General features: G+C 36.4%; 1 protein-coding gene across 3 annotated transcripts in view; it reads left to right on the forward strand.

The window, feature by feature from the left end:
* Positions 1-14130, forward strand: part of LOC114644546 (uncharacterized) — a 46555-nt gene extending 32425 nt beyond the window's left edge. The window contains exons 6-7 of one of the 3 annotated variants that reach the window (XM_051927245.1): positions 13491-13527; positions 13985-14130. In XM_051927245.1, the coding sequence (XP_051783205.1) occupies positions 13491-13527; positions 13985-14098 (151 nt within the window). In that variant the 3' untranslated portion in view covers positions 14099-14130. Of the gene's footprint in view, positions 1-13468; positions 13528-13984 lie in introns of all 3 variants that reach the window. The other 2 variants (XM_051927246.1, XM_051927244.1) reach the window with 2 other exon arrangements.
* Positions 14131-14761: the final 631 nt, after the last annotated feature.

Below are 14761 nucleotides of genomic sequence, written 5' to 3' on the forward strand. Positions count from 1 at the left end.
CACATCTTTTTGTTTTACTTTTGCATTCTTGGTGTGTGAATTCTGTGTTCTGCAGATGGCTCAAGAATGCCCCTATTGTTCACTATGTGATATGTTTTCATATGAATTATAGATGCTGCCCTCTGTCCTGTGACCATCTAAATCAGTGGAAGAGTGCTATCTGGTACAAAATTAAAAAGGGGGTACAAATTGTATTTTATAATATGGCATTGGGGCTTTTAGAAGCTCCATCAGAATTTTTCATTACTGAGTCTTAGTGCCAGAGGACATACAGTCTTAGAGAAGAAGTCGCCTCTTTCACCCTTCCTCATATCCTTATAAAGAAGAAACTGCTAAGTTTCTAAAAGTGAAGGGGGATATTTAAAAAAAATTGTCCAAGAACTCAATTAAAGGGTTTTGCAACAACAGATTTTGATATGCCACATCCAGCTGTATTATTAAGAGACCTCATTTTCTGAATAACATTAATATAATTGCTGTGGCTTGAGTTAAAGGATGCTAGCATCTTGAAGAATTGAAATAATGCATGTATAATTTCCCTTGAAGTAAACACCAAAGGAGTGTTAAGTTTACTGCCCGCCCATTTCTTTGACTTATCATTAGTGACACAAGTGAGAAGCTCCATTGCCTCTTCTTGTGAGATTACAGGAGCTGCTGAGATGATTGCGTGCTCCATCCTTCTCTTGTTGTTCTGCAAAAACTGTAAGTTTAAAACTAATTACTTACTTATCAGGCAGCTAATGGGTATTCTGCTTTTTCCAAATGCATTAATGTATCTATTTTAATACATGAAACCTTTATATAGCAATTCAAATCATCATTGCAGATTTGTGGATGCTTGCAATCATATGTTTGTCACTCATGTGGTAGAGATGGACCATGAATTAAGCAGGGGATATGACTATTGTTAAAAGAATCTAAAAAACATCAATAGTAATATACAGCTTAAAAATTTACTAGCAAACCCATTGTTTTTCAGTTACTGCAAATCCAAAGAGTCGATTGTCTTATCTTACAAGTTCTTTTGTCCCCTTTCCAAATGTTAATCTTGCAGACGTCTTCATGCAGTCTCACCGGTCAGTGAGAGCCCAGCTGGGAGGTTCGGTAATCTTGGAGTGCCACATGCCGACTCCTTCTACGTACACCTACATTTGGATTAAACTCACTCCGGGAAAAGCACCTGACATCATTGCATTTTGGTCAAATCTTTACAATAAGGATGTTGCTTTTAAAGAAAATGGGAATGTAAAATATGAAGTGATGAAAAGCAGCAGCTCCTTCAATCTGTCGATTACACATCTGGATGCTTCAGCTTTGGGGACATATTACTGTGGAGTGGTGACGAATCAACTCATGCTTCTTGGTAATGGAACTGAGGTCTGCCTAACAGGTTAGTGTTAGATGAGATTTGCGACAAAACGTTCCTTCAGAAAAGTCGGTATCATGATAAACACTACATGGATGTCTGACATTCAGAGGATACACTTAATTGATTTATAGTATAGTATACAGTAATAGTATCTGTAGGGCTGATGCATGTCATGATGTAAAAAATAGCTCATTTATTTTATAGTTTTGGTAATTATTCTTAGACTATTACCATTTTTGTGTTACTCTTACATATAGTGCATCTATTAAATGATCCTAATTGCTTCACATATTAACAAATGTACTTAAATGCAACAAAAAACTAAGAACACAATGTTGAAATATAACAATTACAGGCAATACATACACTCTGACAAATCCTGGTTCTTTAATGGCATTTTATACTTCTTTACTGAGTTGTGCGGTTCCTGATAGAGCCATTGCTTGGCATCTCTCTGAAGAACCACCCTGGCACCTTTATTTTTAAGAGCATTTATGAGTTCAAAAAAGAAACTGCAACAAAAAAAAGGAAAAATGTAGCCTCTATATTTGTTGATTTAATCAAAAAATAACAATGTTAGAGGCAATAACATTTGATACATTTGTTTTGTAAAATGCCCTGCATTTAGTTCTGTTTTGGATCTGCCACCAGGACGGAACAATAAGCAAAATTTGAAAAAAGCTCACCCTGTGCCCTGACCCCCAAAGGTTATGCAAAAAGACAATTTCCCTTTGGAGATTAATACAGAGTACCAAATACCAAAATAAATAAATAAATAAAATCATTTCTTCATTGCTTTTATTACAGTTAAAGTAATACAGTTAAAATGCAATATTATATGTCCCAATAATACATTGTAATGTTTATCTTACTTTTCTCAAATATGGCTGAATTGCACCCATGGTCATCTTGATCATTCTGATTCAATTGTGTATAATTTGACAGACAGACTATGGTCTATTAAATGAGAGGGGCATTTCAACTTTCAAATGACATCACATTCCACTTTGTATGTTTTTTCCAATTTCTAGTTAAAAGGCCTCAGCAGCTGCATAATGTAACACCATTGCAGATTTTTTACAGAACTTCACTACCAATTGGCAAGTATGGAGATGTGTGAGAGCGTGTGCCGTGTCCAGGTTTGTTTAAATCCTTGTCCTTCATGTTTCCTGCTTCCATTGGCTCTGTTATCGGAACCTTATCCCAGAAGCACTGAGTACAAGGAAGAAAATAGATCTGGACAAAGCAAAAGCCCACCATAGGTCCTTCTTACATATACCGTACAAGGACCAACTGGAATTACCAGTACACTGCCTATGACATCTTTGGGAGGAAAACAGCAACCAGACACAAGATTCACAACAGGCTTAGGGGCTGCAACTGCAATGAAGAATCGGAGTAGCTTTAATTTGGCTTGGTTATTTTGTGTTTTCTATTTGTCATTAATTTACACCACTTTGCAGCGATCTGTTTTCACTTTGACATTAAAGAGTCGTCTGATGTTGATCAGTGTCAAAAAAACCCTAATTAAATCACCTGCAATTGAATGTTGTCTAAGAACAAATGTGAAAACTTCCAAGGGGGTGAATACTTTTTGAGAACTATGTGTGTCTTCTAGTTATGCAAGGTACCAGATGCCTAAAAGTAAATTTTACAAAAAAAGACACAAATTGTAATGAGGTGAGCATTTTGTTCATGTGCCCCGCTGGTGTCCAGTTGAAAGACATGCCTGATGATGAGTATACAGTACTCATTGTTCAATATAATCATAAATTATTCATACTTATCCAAATAGTCTGTTAAATCTAGGGTCTACTATATATATACAGTAAATATTCATAGCATTTGCAGTCTGAGTCCCGATCTGAATTGTATGGGTGGTTACCTGCCAGGTAACACATGTGGTTGGTCTGCCAGTCGGCAAACATCCGCCACGTCCTCTCAGTAGTGAGAAGCAGATCATAGAATGGTTACATAGTTTATATACCAGTAACGATGCACTTGATTTATAGTTTTCCTCCTCTTTCTCTGTACGTTTAGCATTCGTTTGCTCAGAGGTTGATGCACTTGATGCTTCCTGAGCAGCTCTTCTTTTCTCCACCCTAGTGACCCACTTCTTCACTTCTTCCGTCGGCATCTTTTTGCGTTAAAACTGATTAAGTCAGTGTTTGTGTTGCAATTACTTAGTACTTTTTCCTTAATTTTTCACTTAAGCTGGCACTTAAGTATTCAATCTGCCTTAAGAATGATTTACGATATGAAGAGTTAGGGCAAATGACAGCGAAGGTGGTAGGGATGAGAATGATGCCTGTATACATGGCCGCTGCCGAGAGTTGATTCTACAATAAAATAAAAGAAGAATAACCTTGGAGGTCAATCATCACTCCGAAAGCGGACAGTAGACGTAGTATATGTGTACCACATTTCAGACCAATAGGTCAAACGGTTTGTGAGCTACAGGTGATTTAAAATTCTGGACAGACATACGGACAGCCACGGTAGCGTATTATATAAGAAGATTTTATATATATACAGTATATATATATATATATATATATATATATATATATATATATATATATATATATATATATATATACTGTGGTGGGTTGGCACCCTGCCCGGGATTGGTTCCTGCCTTGTGCCCTGTGTTGGTTGGGATTGGCTCCAGCAGACCCCCGTGACCCTGTGTTCGGATTCAGCGGGTTGGAAAAATGGATGGATGGATGGATGGATATATATATATATATATATATATATATATATATATATATATATATATATATATATATATATATATATATATATACAGTATATTGAATTGATTTGATATACTTTGCTAATCCCCAGGGTAAAATGTTGGGCCCCTTCTGGCTATAACATATATACATATTATATAATATATATACTATATACTGTATATATCACATATATTATATACATAAACTATTTCAACCATTCTATGATCTGCTCCTCACAAACTGAGGGCACCGTGGCGGATGTTAGCAGATTGCTGGCCAACCACAAGCGTTACCTGGTAGGTAACCACCCATACAATCAGATTGTGACACAGACTACGAATGCCGTGAATGTAATTACCCCGATCTACATGCTGTCAAATAAACGAACCACACGCCGTGGCGCAACGTTAGGGGCATCGCCTCTGGCGCTGACGTCCGAGGTTCGATTCCCGAAAGGGAGTGCAGTGGAGTGTGTACACCTGATGAGCCCAGAATGAGGGCGAAACACGTGTCGTGTACTCTTTGCATTTATTTGACAGTAAACTATTTCAACCATTCTATGATCTGCTCCTCACAAACTGAGGGCACCGTGGCAGATGTTAGCAGATTGCTGGCCAACCACAAACGTTACCTGGTAGGTAACCACCCATACAATCAGATTGTGACACAGACTTCGAATGCCGTGAATATATATATATATATATATATATATATATAGACTATTTCATTCCTTACATGTCAAGGCATTCTTAAACTGTAGATCTTTATTTGACAAGAATGATATCTAAATAATTAGAAATTTTAACTCATTCATATTTTTCTTCCATCTATTTTCAACATATACTGTAATTCATGATGGACACACAAAGGTTGGACCAGGTTAGACGGCAAGCTGCTGGTTCCTTTGTCATTTTAATGCCATTATTAACCGATAGCCAGTGACGAACAAATTAAAAACAGTGAATACAGAATAAAACAATCAATTAAGAGTTCAGAATCTTCATAAGTGAGGTAATGCAAATAAGCATTAAAAGGCACTTGAGCAATAACTGGCTTCTAAATGCTTTTTACAAACTGACAAAGCCCACAGCAGCTTATTGATATAACCCCATTCCAGATGTTTTGCAGCACTTCATAATGCATTTAATGTATAACTCTATCTAATTTTTTTTTATAATAATTTTCCTGAAAAAAAAATCTTTTTGGGTGGCAGCACTGCCTCCTCAATATAAGGAGACCCACATTTGTGTCTTGGATCCTTCCTACATGGAGTTTGCATGTTCTCCTGGTGTCTTTGTTTCCTCCCCCTGCAGGTTAGGTGAATTAGTGATGCCAAATTGGCTCAAGTGTGTATTTGCTGTGTGTGTGTGTGTGTTTATACGGCGATGGACTAGTACTCAGTCAAGCATCTGTTCCAACTGCAGCCCCTTCACTGCAACCCTGCTTTGGATTAAGTGAGTTTGAAAGTGACGTGACAAGTTTTCCTTTTACTTTCAAATGTTGCCTTCTTGTTCTTCTTGCATTAAAGTAAAGCTGTGCATATTTTTTGGCACAAAGATTTTCATTGAAAAGACTGATTGGAAGAGAGAATCAGAGTTCCACTACAAGTTTTTAAATTTGTTTTTTAACGTAATAAGCAGAAAACTGCCATGTAATTACAAAACTGAGTGACCCGTTTCAAAACAACGATGAAGCAGCAACTGGCCTGAGATTTGAAACTAAGACTTTGCAGTTGTACATAATTTTTGGCAGAAAATACATTTTCTGTGCATTCACATTTTGGGTAGTATTTACAGTAAATGGTTTAATGTGACCTTCTAAAACATTTTAATTGCAATGCTGAGTCTAATCAATTATTGCATCGTTGTAGTCAAACATGTCAACAAAATACAAAAACTGAAACCTTTTAAAAGGATTCTGATTTATATTAAATATAGCAAATACTTCTATGATTTTGAATTTGATTTTGAAGAAACTTTCTTTTGTACTGCACTTGTGGTAATTTGTGTCTGGGTGCGTTCATTTACTCAGTATACTGTATGCACTGGTCATATAAAGGACACCTTTAACCAGTCATTTTTTCCAGTCTACCTGAAAGCACTTGACACAGTGCATAAAGCAGCTCTGAATGGACATCAGTTCACCACAGGACACATTCACACGCACACACACACATATCTACGCTCACCCAAGTAAGAATGAATAATTTATGATTAGAAATAAACATAACCTGCGTGTCTTTGGCATATGAAAGGAAATAAGAGTACTCAAAAAGAACCAACATGGCCAAAGGAATCAACACCACAGAAACATAGACTGGCCTGAGATTTGAACATAGGACTCTGTGAACCACTTCACCACTTTGACACCCTAAACTGACTTAAAATGTTAATATTAAATCATGGTTTTATTTATTTTATGTATGAATTTCTATTTTCCTCATAAAATTTATGCTTCGGTTAAAGTTTTTGTAAAAAAAAAGTTTACTTTCTTTGCACAGGAAATGAAACCATTAGAGGAATTTTTCAGCCTCCTGTCTTGAGACCAGTCCAGTATGGAGACGACGTGACTTTGGAGTGTATAATAAACAGAGGAGTGTTTGGAGATGCACACCAGGTATTCTGGATTCATCGCACCATCCGAGGTTCTTATCAGACTATTAGAAGCACTCATGAAAATAAAAGGACATGTGAGTCTCAGGAGTGCGTCTACAGCCTTCAGAAGAAGAATTTCAGCTTCCAAGATATGGGAACTTATTATTGCGCTTTAGTGACATGTGGAGAAGTCATTTTAGGAAATGGAACAGAATTTACTGGTAAGTTGACTCATAATTATAGATACCATAATCACCATGTGGGAAAAATGTTAGCAAACAGCATTTTGTATACATTAAATTTACTTATTAAGCAGACACCTGGCTCTTGTATTGTGTTTGTTTTCGGGAAGTTTCGGAAATACATGCTTTTAATCATTTGAAAACAATGTGTTAGAATTATACAATATGAAACAAATTTCACATGAAAGTAAACATTTGGAAAAAGTCAAGGACTTTTAAATAGAAAAGGGACAAGTATCTACATCCAACTAGAACCTTCAAAAAGTGGTCCCCTGTTCATATCAAAGGTACATCTCACACGTTTCTGTCTTCCTAAAGACTTGTTTTTGTTAAATCATCTGACTGTTTAATGGTGGCAAAGGTTAGGGTTGGTTTAGGGTTTACTAAGGAGATTTATTATAATCTTCAAGGTTTTTGTAAGTAGACCACAACAACATTTATTTCTATAGCACATTTCAAAGAGAACACAAATAAGATTAGGTAAGAATATTAATGAATAAGTAACAAAGAAAAAATAAAATAAATCTATATTATCTTATAAAATATAGGTATATAATTAACAGAAGTGTAACATCTTTATATAAAGTATCATAATGCAAGTCTCTAAAGATGAGTCCAGTGATCAGGCTAGATGGCTGGGAGGACAGAACAAAATAAAAAGAAATTCCTGTTAACCTGGAGAAGAAAATTAAATCTGCTGGGGTTCATGGCCAAAAGGGAATTCTATGTAACATACACGTGCTTTAATCATTCCTTATTGTTTTGAGACTTTGTTGTACAGGCTTCGATGCAGTGGGGGTCTTGTGCACAGCTGGGGCCACCTCAGTCAGGTGGTGGTGGTGGCACAAAATGTCACCACAGAAGAACCAGAAAAGTAAGCAAGAAAAGTATAGATGAGCAAACATTGCAAGTCCCTGAACATTTTGATCATTCTACGCATATAAAGTCTGTTCAGAGTACGCCTAAATGTAGCTACATGTAAGCCAAATGAAAAAAAGTGGGTTTTTAGCAGTTTTTAAAAATGTTCCAGAGTATTATGCTGGTGTATCTCTATTTGTAGACATGTTACTAATATCTGGAAGGCCTCAAAGTACATAATGCTGTTGAACGATTTTGGGTGACTTGTGTTCATAATGCTGACACAAAAGAAAATGACACCGCCGTTGTGTGAAATTCATAACCATTTAGAAAATGACTGGTTGTTGCTTTTGTTCTTCCAACAAAATCTCATTTTACACACAACTATTGCATGGAGGCCCTGGGTCCCAATACAAACGTTTACTGCAGGGCTGTCAAAAACAGGAGGATTGGAGATAGCAGGGACTATTAATCTGAAACAAATTAGAAGTCATGGAGGTGGAATGATAATGCAAGGGAAACACAGAAACACGAACTCAAAGATACTGCATTATGGTTTTTCCTAACCCTCACAAAAATGCAATATTTTGCAATATACCCCCAAAAATATGTGCACATATCTTTCTATATAACGTAACATATATGCACTTCAAATATATATTCTTAAAATTATATCTGAATAATATGAAGCATATATTTCACTTAATATACAATAGATACATTCTGTGTGTCCAGACTCATGAAAGATCATTTTTAACTTTTTTTTCTTAACTGAGAAAAAAACTAAACACAGATTTTCCAATGATTGTAACCCCTGTAACTAATTAAATGCCATTAAAGTTGGTGGCTCTGACAGCAGATTTAAACTGAAATTTATTGTTTTCTTGAAAGTACTTGGTAAGTAATAGATTTATAATTTATACTGGTGGTGTCACTAAGTAATTTGGTCTAGAGCAGATCTCAATATAAGAAACACCTAGGAGATATCTATTAGTTGATATCATAGCGACCTCCGCGTCAGGTTCAAAAAAGAAGAAAAAAACAGACGAACGAAGTAAACCTCACAAAACAGTTTACTTGAACAATAAAGAATTTTAAAAAAACTACAGGGTTGTAACAGCAAAAAGAAAAACGAACATCTTTGACTTTGAACTATTTACAGTCTCGTATATTTCTCTCATATTTGTAGTCCTGAGAGATGCCATTAAAGAAAAGCAAAAAACAGAAAAAGAAAAACGCTGACTTCGTAACCCCACAACACAACCTTCTAGCCCCTTCTCCAACAAACCTCTCCACCCTCCTCCCGTCCTGGGTACCGTTCCCCGCTTACCACATCAATCATACCCCCACTATCAGTCCACTGCGCTGTACTCTGCCCTCACTCAATCGAACTCAACAGTCACTCCAAAAGGCCTTCAACCTGGCTGGGACGCTACAATATTTTCAAGGTTAATATACTTTTGAAATATACTCTGATACTCACAAATGACAAATACCTTGAAATACACAGACAGAAACATATTAAAACTATCAGAATATTTAATATTCTATGTTATAACAGTTTTGTAAAATGTATCAATAGTGCAAAACATCAATAATTTACATATTTTACTATTTATTTAGTGTACTGTAAAATATTATAATATATCTACTATATAATAAAACTCCAAGGTCTGTGTATCTGGTCCCTTTGATTGTTCAGTTAATCTTTTTTGTGATTGGTCAGTTTGGCTTTTGTAACACAACCTACAAAGCAAGTGTTAGTGTGAGAGACATGAGGAGGAGTAAAGTCATAGGAGGCACACTAAGAGCTGGATTCGAAGACAGAAAGTATAAAAACAGACAGGAGGTGAACAAGGCACTTCGAAATTGCTTTACCAAAAGGCACTCAACAGAAGGAGCGAAAGACCTGAATGTTAAGTAGGGCAAGAGGTGTCAAATATTTTAAAATGTGTTTAATTACCTGTCTTTGAAAGGTAATGTGGGTAGAATTTATATAAAAATAAGATAGATAGATAGATAGATAGATAGATAGATAGATAGATAGATAGATAGATAGATAGATAGATAGATAGATAGATAGATAGATAGATAGATAGATAGATAGATAGATAGATAGATAGATAGATAGATAGATAGATAGATAGATAGATAGATAGATAGATAGATAGATAGATAGATACTTTATTAATCCCAAGGGGAAATTCACATACACCAGCAGCAGCATACTGATAAAGAACAATATTAAATTAAAGAGTGATAACAATGCAGGTATAACTGTCAATAACTTTGTATAATGTTAACGTTTACCCCCCCGGGTGGAATTGAAGAGTCGCATAGTGTGTGGGAGGAGCGATCTCCTCAGTCTGTCAGTGGAGCAGGACGGTGACAGCAGTCTGTCACTGAAGCTGCTCCTCTGTCTGGAGATGACACTGTTTAGTGGATGCAGTGGATTCTCCATGATTGACAGGAGCCTGCTCAGCGTCTGTCGCTCTGCCACAGATGTCAAACTGTCCAGCTCCGCGCCTACAATAGAGTCTGCTTTCCTCACCAGTTTGTCCAGCTATGAGGTGTCCCTCTTCTTTATGCTGCCCTCCCCAGCACACCACTGCGTAGAAGATGGTGCTCGCCACAACCGTCTGATAGAACATCTGCAGCCTTTATTGCTTATGTTGAAGGACGCCAGCCTGCTAAGGAAGTATAGTCGGTTCTGTCCTTTCTTACACAGAGCATCAGTATTGGCAGTCCAGTCCAATTTATTATCCAGCTGCACTCCCAGGTATTTATAGGTTTGTACCCTCTGCACACAGTCACCTCTGATGATCACGGGGTCCATGAGGGGCCTGGTTCTCCTAATTTATACCCTATTTTAAAATATATTATAGTAGAAATCATTATCTTCAATATATACAGTATATATGTTATTAATCAAACTGAAGAACCAGGCAGGAGGAAACTCGTCCATTGTATCTTTTATTTGTCATAATGAAGAGGGATATACTCCATCACAGCAACCTGTGTAGACAGACTATATTTATAGATAACTGAGTTTACATAACAGTGTTGAATTAATGTTTAATCTGATTGGTTCAACAGCGTGCATTCACGCTGATTGGCTAAAAGACATGAGGCGTCTTAACAGAGAGAATTAACGAGCCCCTCATACCCCAAAATAATAGTCTCATTTCTACTACATTCTTGGTCCTTACAATATTTTTCAGTGCTTCTCGAGTTCCTGTGTGCGTCTAATCTGTCAAGTCTTACTGGGTATGTGGTAGTCAGCCAACTTCTTGAACCATCATCCAGAACCCTCTTCTTCCTTGCTGTTCATGTGACCTTTATGTGATTTTCTAACATTTATTAACCCTTTATGCTACCTCTAAGATAGATGCTATATTTTTAATATGAAAACTATACCAAAACACTTCATACACAATAACTATATTACCCCTAAATGACTGTGTGATCCCCAAGTCTCATTTTTCATTCACAATGTTTAAATAAGCTGTTATATATTTTTTAAATATACATTGGATGTGTTTCATTCTGTAAGGAAATCAGTTGTAAATCGGGGTTAGAAAGCAAATTTCTATGGACATACACAATTGTGAAGTGAATAAGTACAATATTATTGTTTTCATTAAAATGAGTAGAAAAGAAAGAATTAGTAAAGTTTGGGATTTTTAATAGATTTAAATGTTCTCATTACACTTGAACAAGACCTGAGTGTTTCTAATGTGTGCAAATACATGTAGGTGTGCATCTGTGGCATGTGCCTCTTAATCAACCAATTACTGTCACTATCTGATCTCAATCATCCATCCATCCATTATCCAACCCGCTATATCTAAACTACAGGGTCACGGGGGTCTGCTGGAGCCAATCCCAGGGCGCAAGTCAGGAAACAAACCTCGGGCAGGGCACACACACACACACACACACACACACACACACACACACACCAAGCACAATTTAGGATCGCCAATGCACCTAACCGGCATGTCTTTGGACTGTGAGAGGAAACCGGAGCACCCGGAGGAAACCCACGCAGACACGGGGAGAACATGCAAACTCCTAACTGCAAGGCAGCAGTGCTACCCACTGCGCCACCATGCCACCCTATCTCAATTATGAAACCAAAAATTAATTTGTTTATAATAAAATTTGTTTACAAGCAATTCCATTTCAACATTTTTTTTCAACCTGAAATAATCCTGAATGTTGCCTTTTAAAAATGTTCCAAAAATAAATTTTAGTAAATGTTAACAACAAATTTCACACACCCAAAAAAAATTAAATGGTTTTAATCATTTCCACTTTGCCATAACTTCAACTTTAGCAGGAAGAAAGGTTAGGCTGTCTCTAGCGCTACAACTTAATATTTTGAGAAAGAGAAACTATCTACACAATTTGAAATACCTGTCATTGTTAACTGTTTTGTGCGCTGAAAGAAACAGTTAGAGGGCGGCATGGTGGCGCAGTGGTAGCGCTGCTGCCTCGCAGTTAGGAGACCCGGGTTCACTTCCAGGGTTCTCCCTGCGTGGAGTTTGCATGTTCTCCCCGTGTCTGCGTGGGTTTCCTCCCACAGTCCAAAGACATGCAGGTTAGGTGGATTGGCGATTCTAAATTGTCCCTAGTGTGGGTGTGTTTGTGTGTGTCCTGCGGTGGGTTGGCACCCTGCCCGGGACTGGTTCCTGCCTTGTACCCTGTATTGGCTGGGATTGGCTCCAGCAGACCCCCCGTGACCCTGTGTTTGGATTCAGCGGGTTGGAAAATGGATGGATGGATGGAAGAAACAATTAGACTGCCAGCAAGAATCCTGACATGTCAACTCAGCAACACCCGATCTGTGTTTAGTTTTCCCTCTCATGGCAGCACTGATGTCAGTTTTAGTGTTGACCACACAAGAGTGATGACAATAAAGAAAGCTCTGGGTCCCCCTGGGCCATATTAGCCTTAAGAAAAAAAAAGAAACTTAAAATTAACTGCAGGAATCAGTAGATTTAGTATTAAAATATAAATAAAAGAGTACATATAAACGATCCATAAATTTGAAATCATTACCTTATTGTTTCAATGGGTCTCTTTTTTTATTTCAATTATACAATATGCCTTTAGAAAGAAATTTGTGAACAACAACAGTTTTCTTAGTATTGTTATTTTTATGTTTTCAATGTGCTTAACAGGTGAAGGCAATGAAATAAAACTTGACCCCATTGTCCTGGTCCTGGGTATCATCAACGTTCTCCTTGTGATTTTGATTGTGTTCTGTTTGACAAAGAAGATCGGAAATGGCTGTCAACGTAAAAGTGAGTAACTTTCACTTACAAGACACTAATAATACACTCTACTGCTGTTTTACTGCAGTTCTTCATTCTCACATGTTGTTGCACATCTTAGTGAATGTGAATTTACTTCAAGTCATTGTTCATTTTATTAACAGCAATGGCTGGTGTTCTTCCTGTTCTCACCACAGACGTTTCTATTCTAAATATGACATATTGTAGTCTGCTGCCAGTTTCTAATTATGCTTATCATTTATATAATGAAATTCAGAACATGAAGTTTCTCATCATTTAGAATCTTTTCAGTTCAACCGCCAGACTAACATCCTCATAATATTTAAATGACTTTAATACTTTGTTTTGTAAACTTCCTCTTTAGAGGATGGTGAGCAGAATGTTGGTGAAACATTTGAAAATGACGAGCCAGACGGTGCGCAGGTAAGATGAATTAAAAAGAACTTTCACTTTTAATGCCCCCTTAGATGAATTTATTTATTTAGTTATTTTTAAAATTTTATTTGAAGAAAATAACATTTCATACAATTGCATCAAACTTAACAAGACAGAATTCAACCCCCACCCGATGAATTCACTCACTTAATATGCAGATTACTGTATAAACAATCATTCCTGTAATTTACCCTAAAATATTATAGTGATATACAAGACTGCATTATGATATAAAAACAAAATGTAGTAGCAAACACAACAACTATGTTTTACTGCCACATAATCGATACTGGATTCAGTATCAAAAGCAGAAAAATCAATAAACAAGTAATATAGTAAATTTTATGTATGTAACATGTATCTAGATAAAATAGCAACAACAATACTGGAATAATAATAGTAAATGTTTGAAATGTCTGTTAATTAAATTCTCTACCTGTTGCAGGTTCATGGAGTAAATTATGCTGCCTTGGATTTTGGGAAAAGAAAAAACAAAAACAGAGAAATGAAGAGAGACTTGGGAATGGAAACGACTTATTCAAGCGTTCGATTACAATAGTCACAATGTCATCACAGTGAAACGAGAGGAAGACACCAATAGACACAAATAGTCAGATATTAAATCGAAATAATCCTCACATTTAGAAAACTTCATGACATACTGTAACTGTATCAGTGTAATTTTCTTATGCCGTGTTTTTGTCAGATGTGTTCATTTATTCTTTTTCTGACCTGCCTACCATAGTGAGGACTACAAAGTTGAAAGCTACCCAGCAAAAACCCACTTTGACAGAATAATTATTAATCCATACCGTATAACTGTTCATTTTCTAAAGCTGTTTATTTCTTTACAAGATCATGAGGTTGTTTATTGTTTCCTGAAATACAGTCATCAAAATGAATCCAATTGATTTGCAGAACCTACCTTTTGAATTAACTTCTTAATTTGTATAAAAGCACGGAGAGGGTGTTTAATTTTCACATAGAGATTATTTTGCATAAAAAAAAACAACAGCTAAGTAAAATCTGTTGTGAGTTATTTGTTAACCAAAACCTGAGTGTTTTCTGATTTGTGTATTTGGAGAGACAGCTGATTATTAGTTATATCCTGATAAATATAATAAAACCACAGAATTAAAGGAGGGTGTGCTTACTTTTCAACATGAATGTACAGACATACCTATAGATAGATAGATAGATAGATAGATAGATAGATAGATAG

This window comes from Erpetoichthys calabaricus, chromosome 4 (genome assembly GCF_900747795.2).
Source record: "Erpetoichthys calabaricus chromosome 4, fErpCal1.3, whole genome shotgun sequence".
In the NCBI taxonomy this organism is placed as follows: domain Eukaryota; kingdom Metazoa; phylum Chordata; class Cladistia; order Polypteriformes; family Polypteridae; genus Erpetoichthys; species Erpetoichthys calabaricus.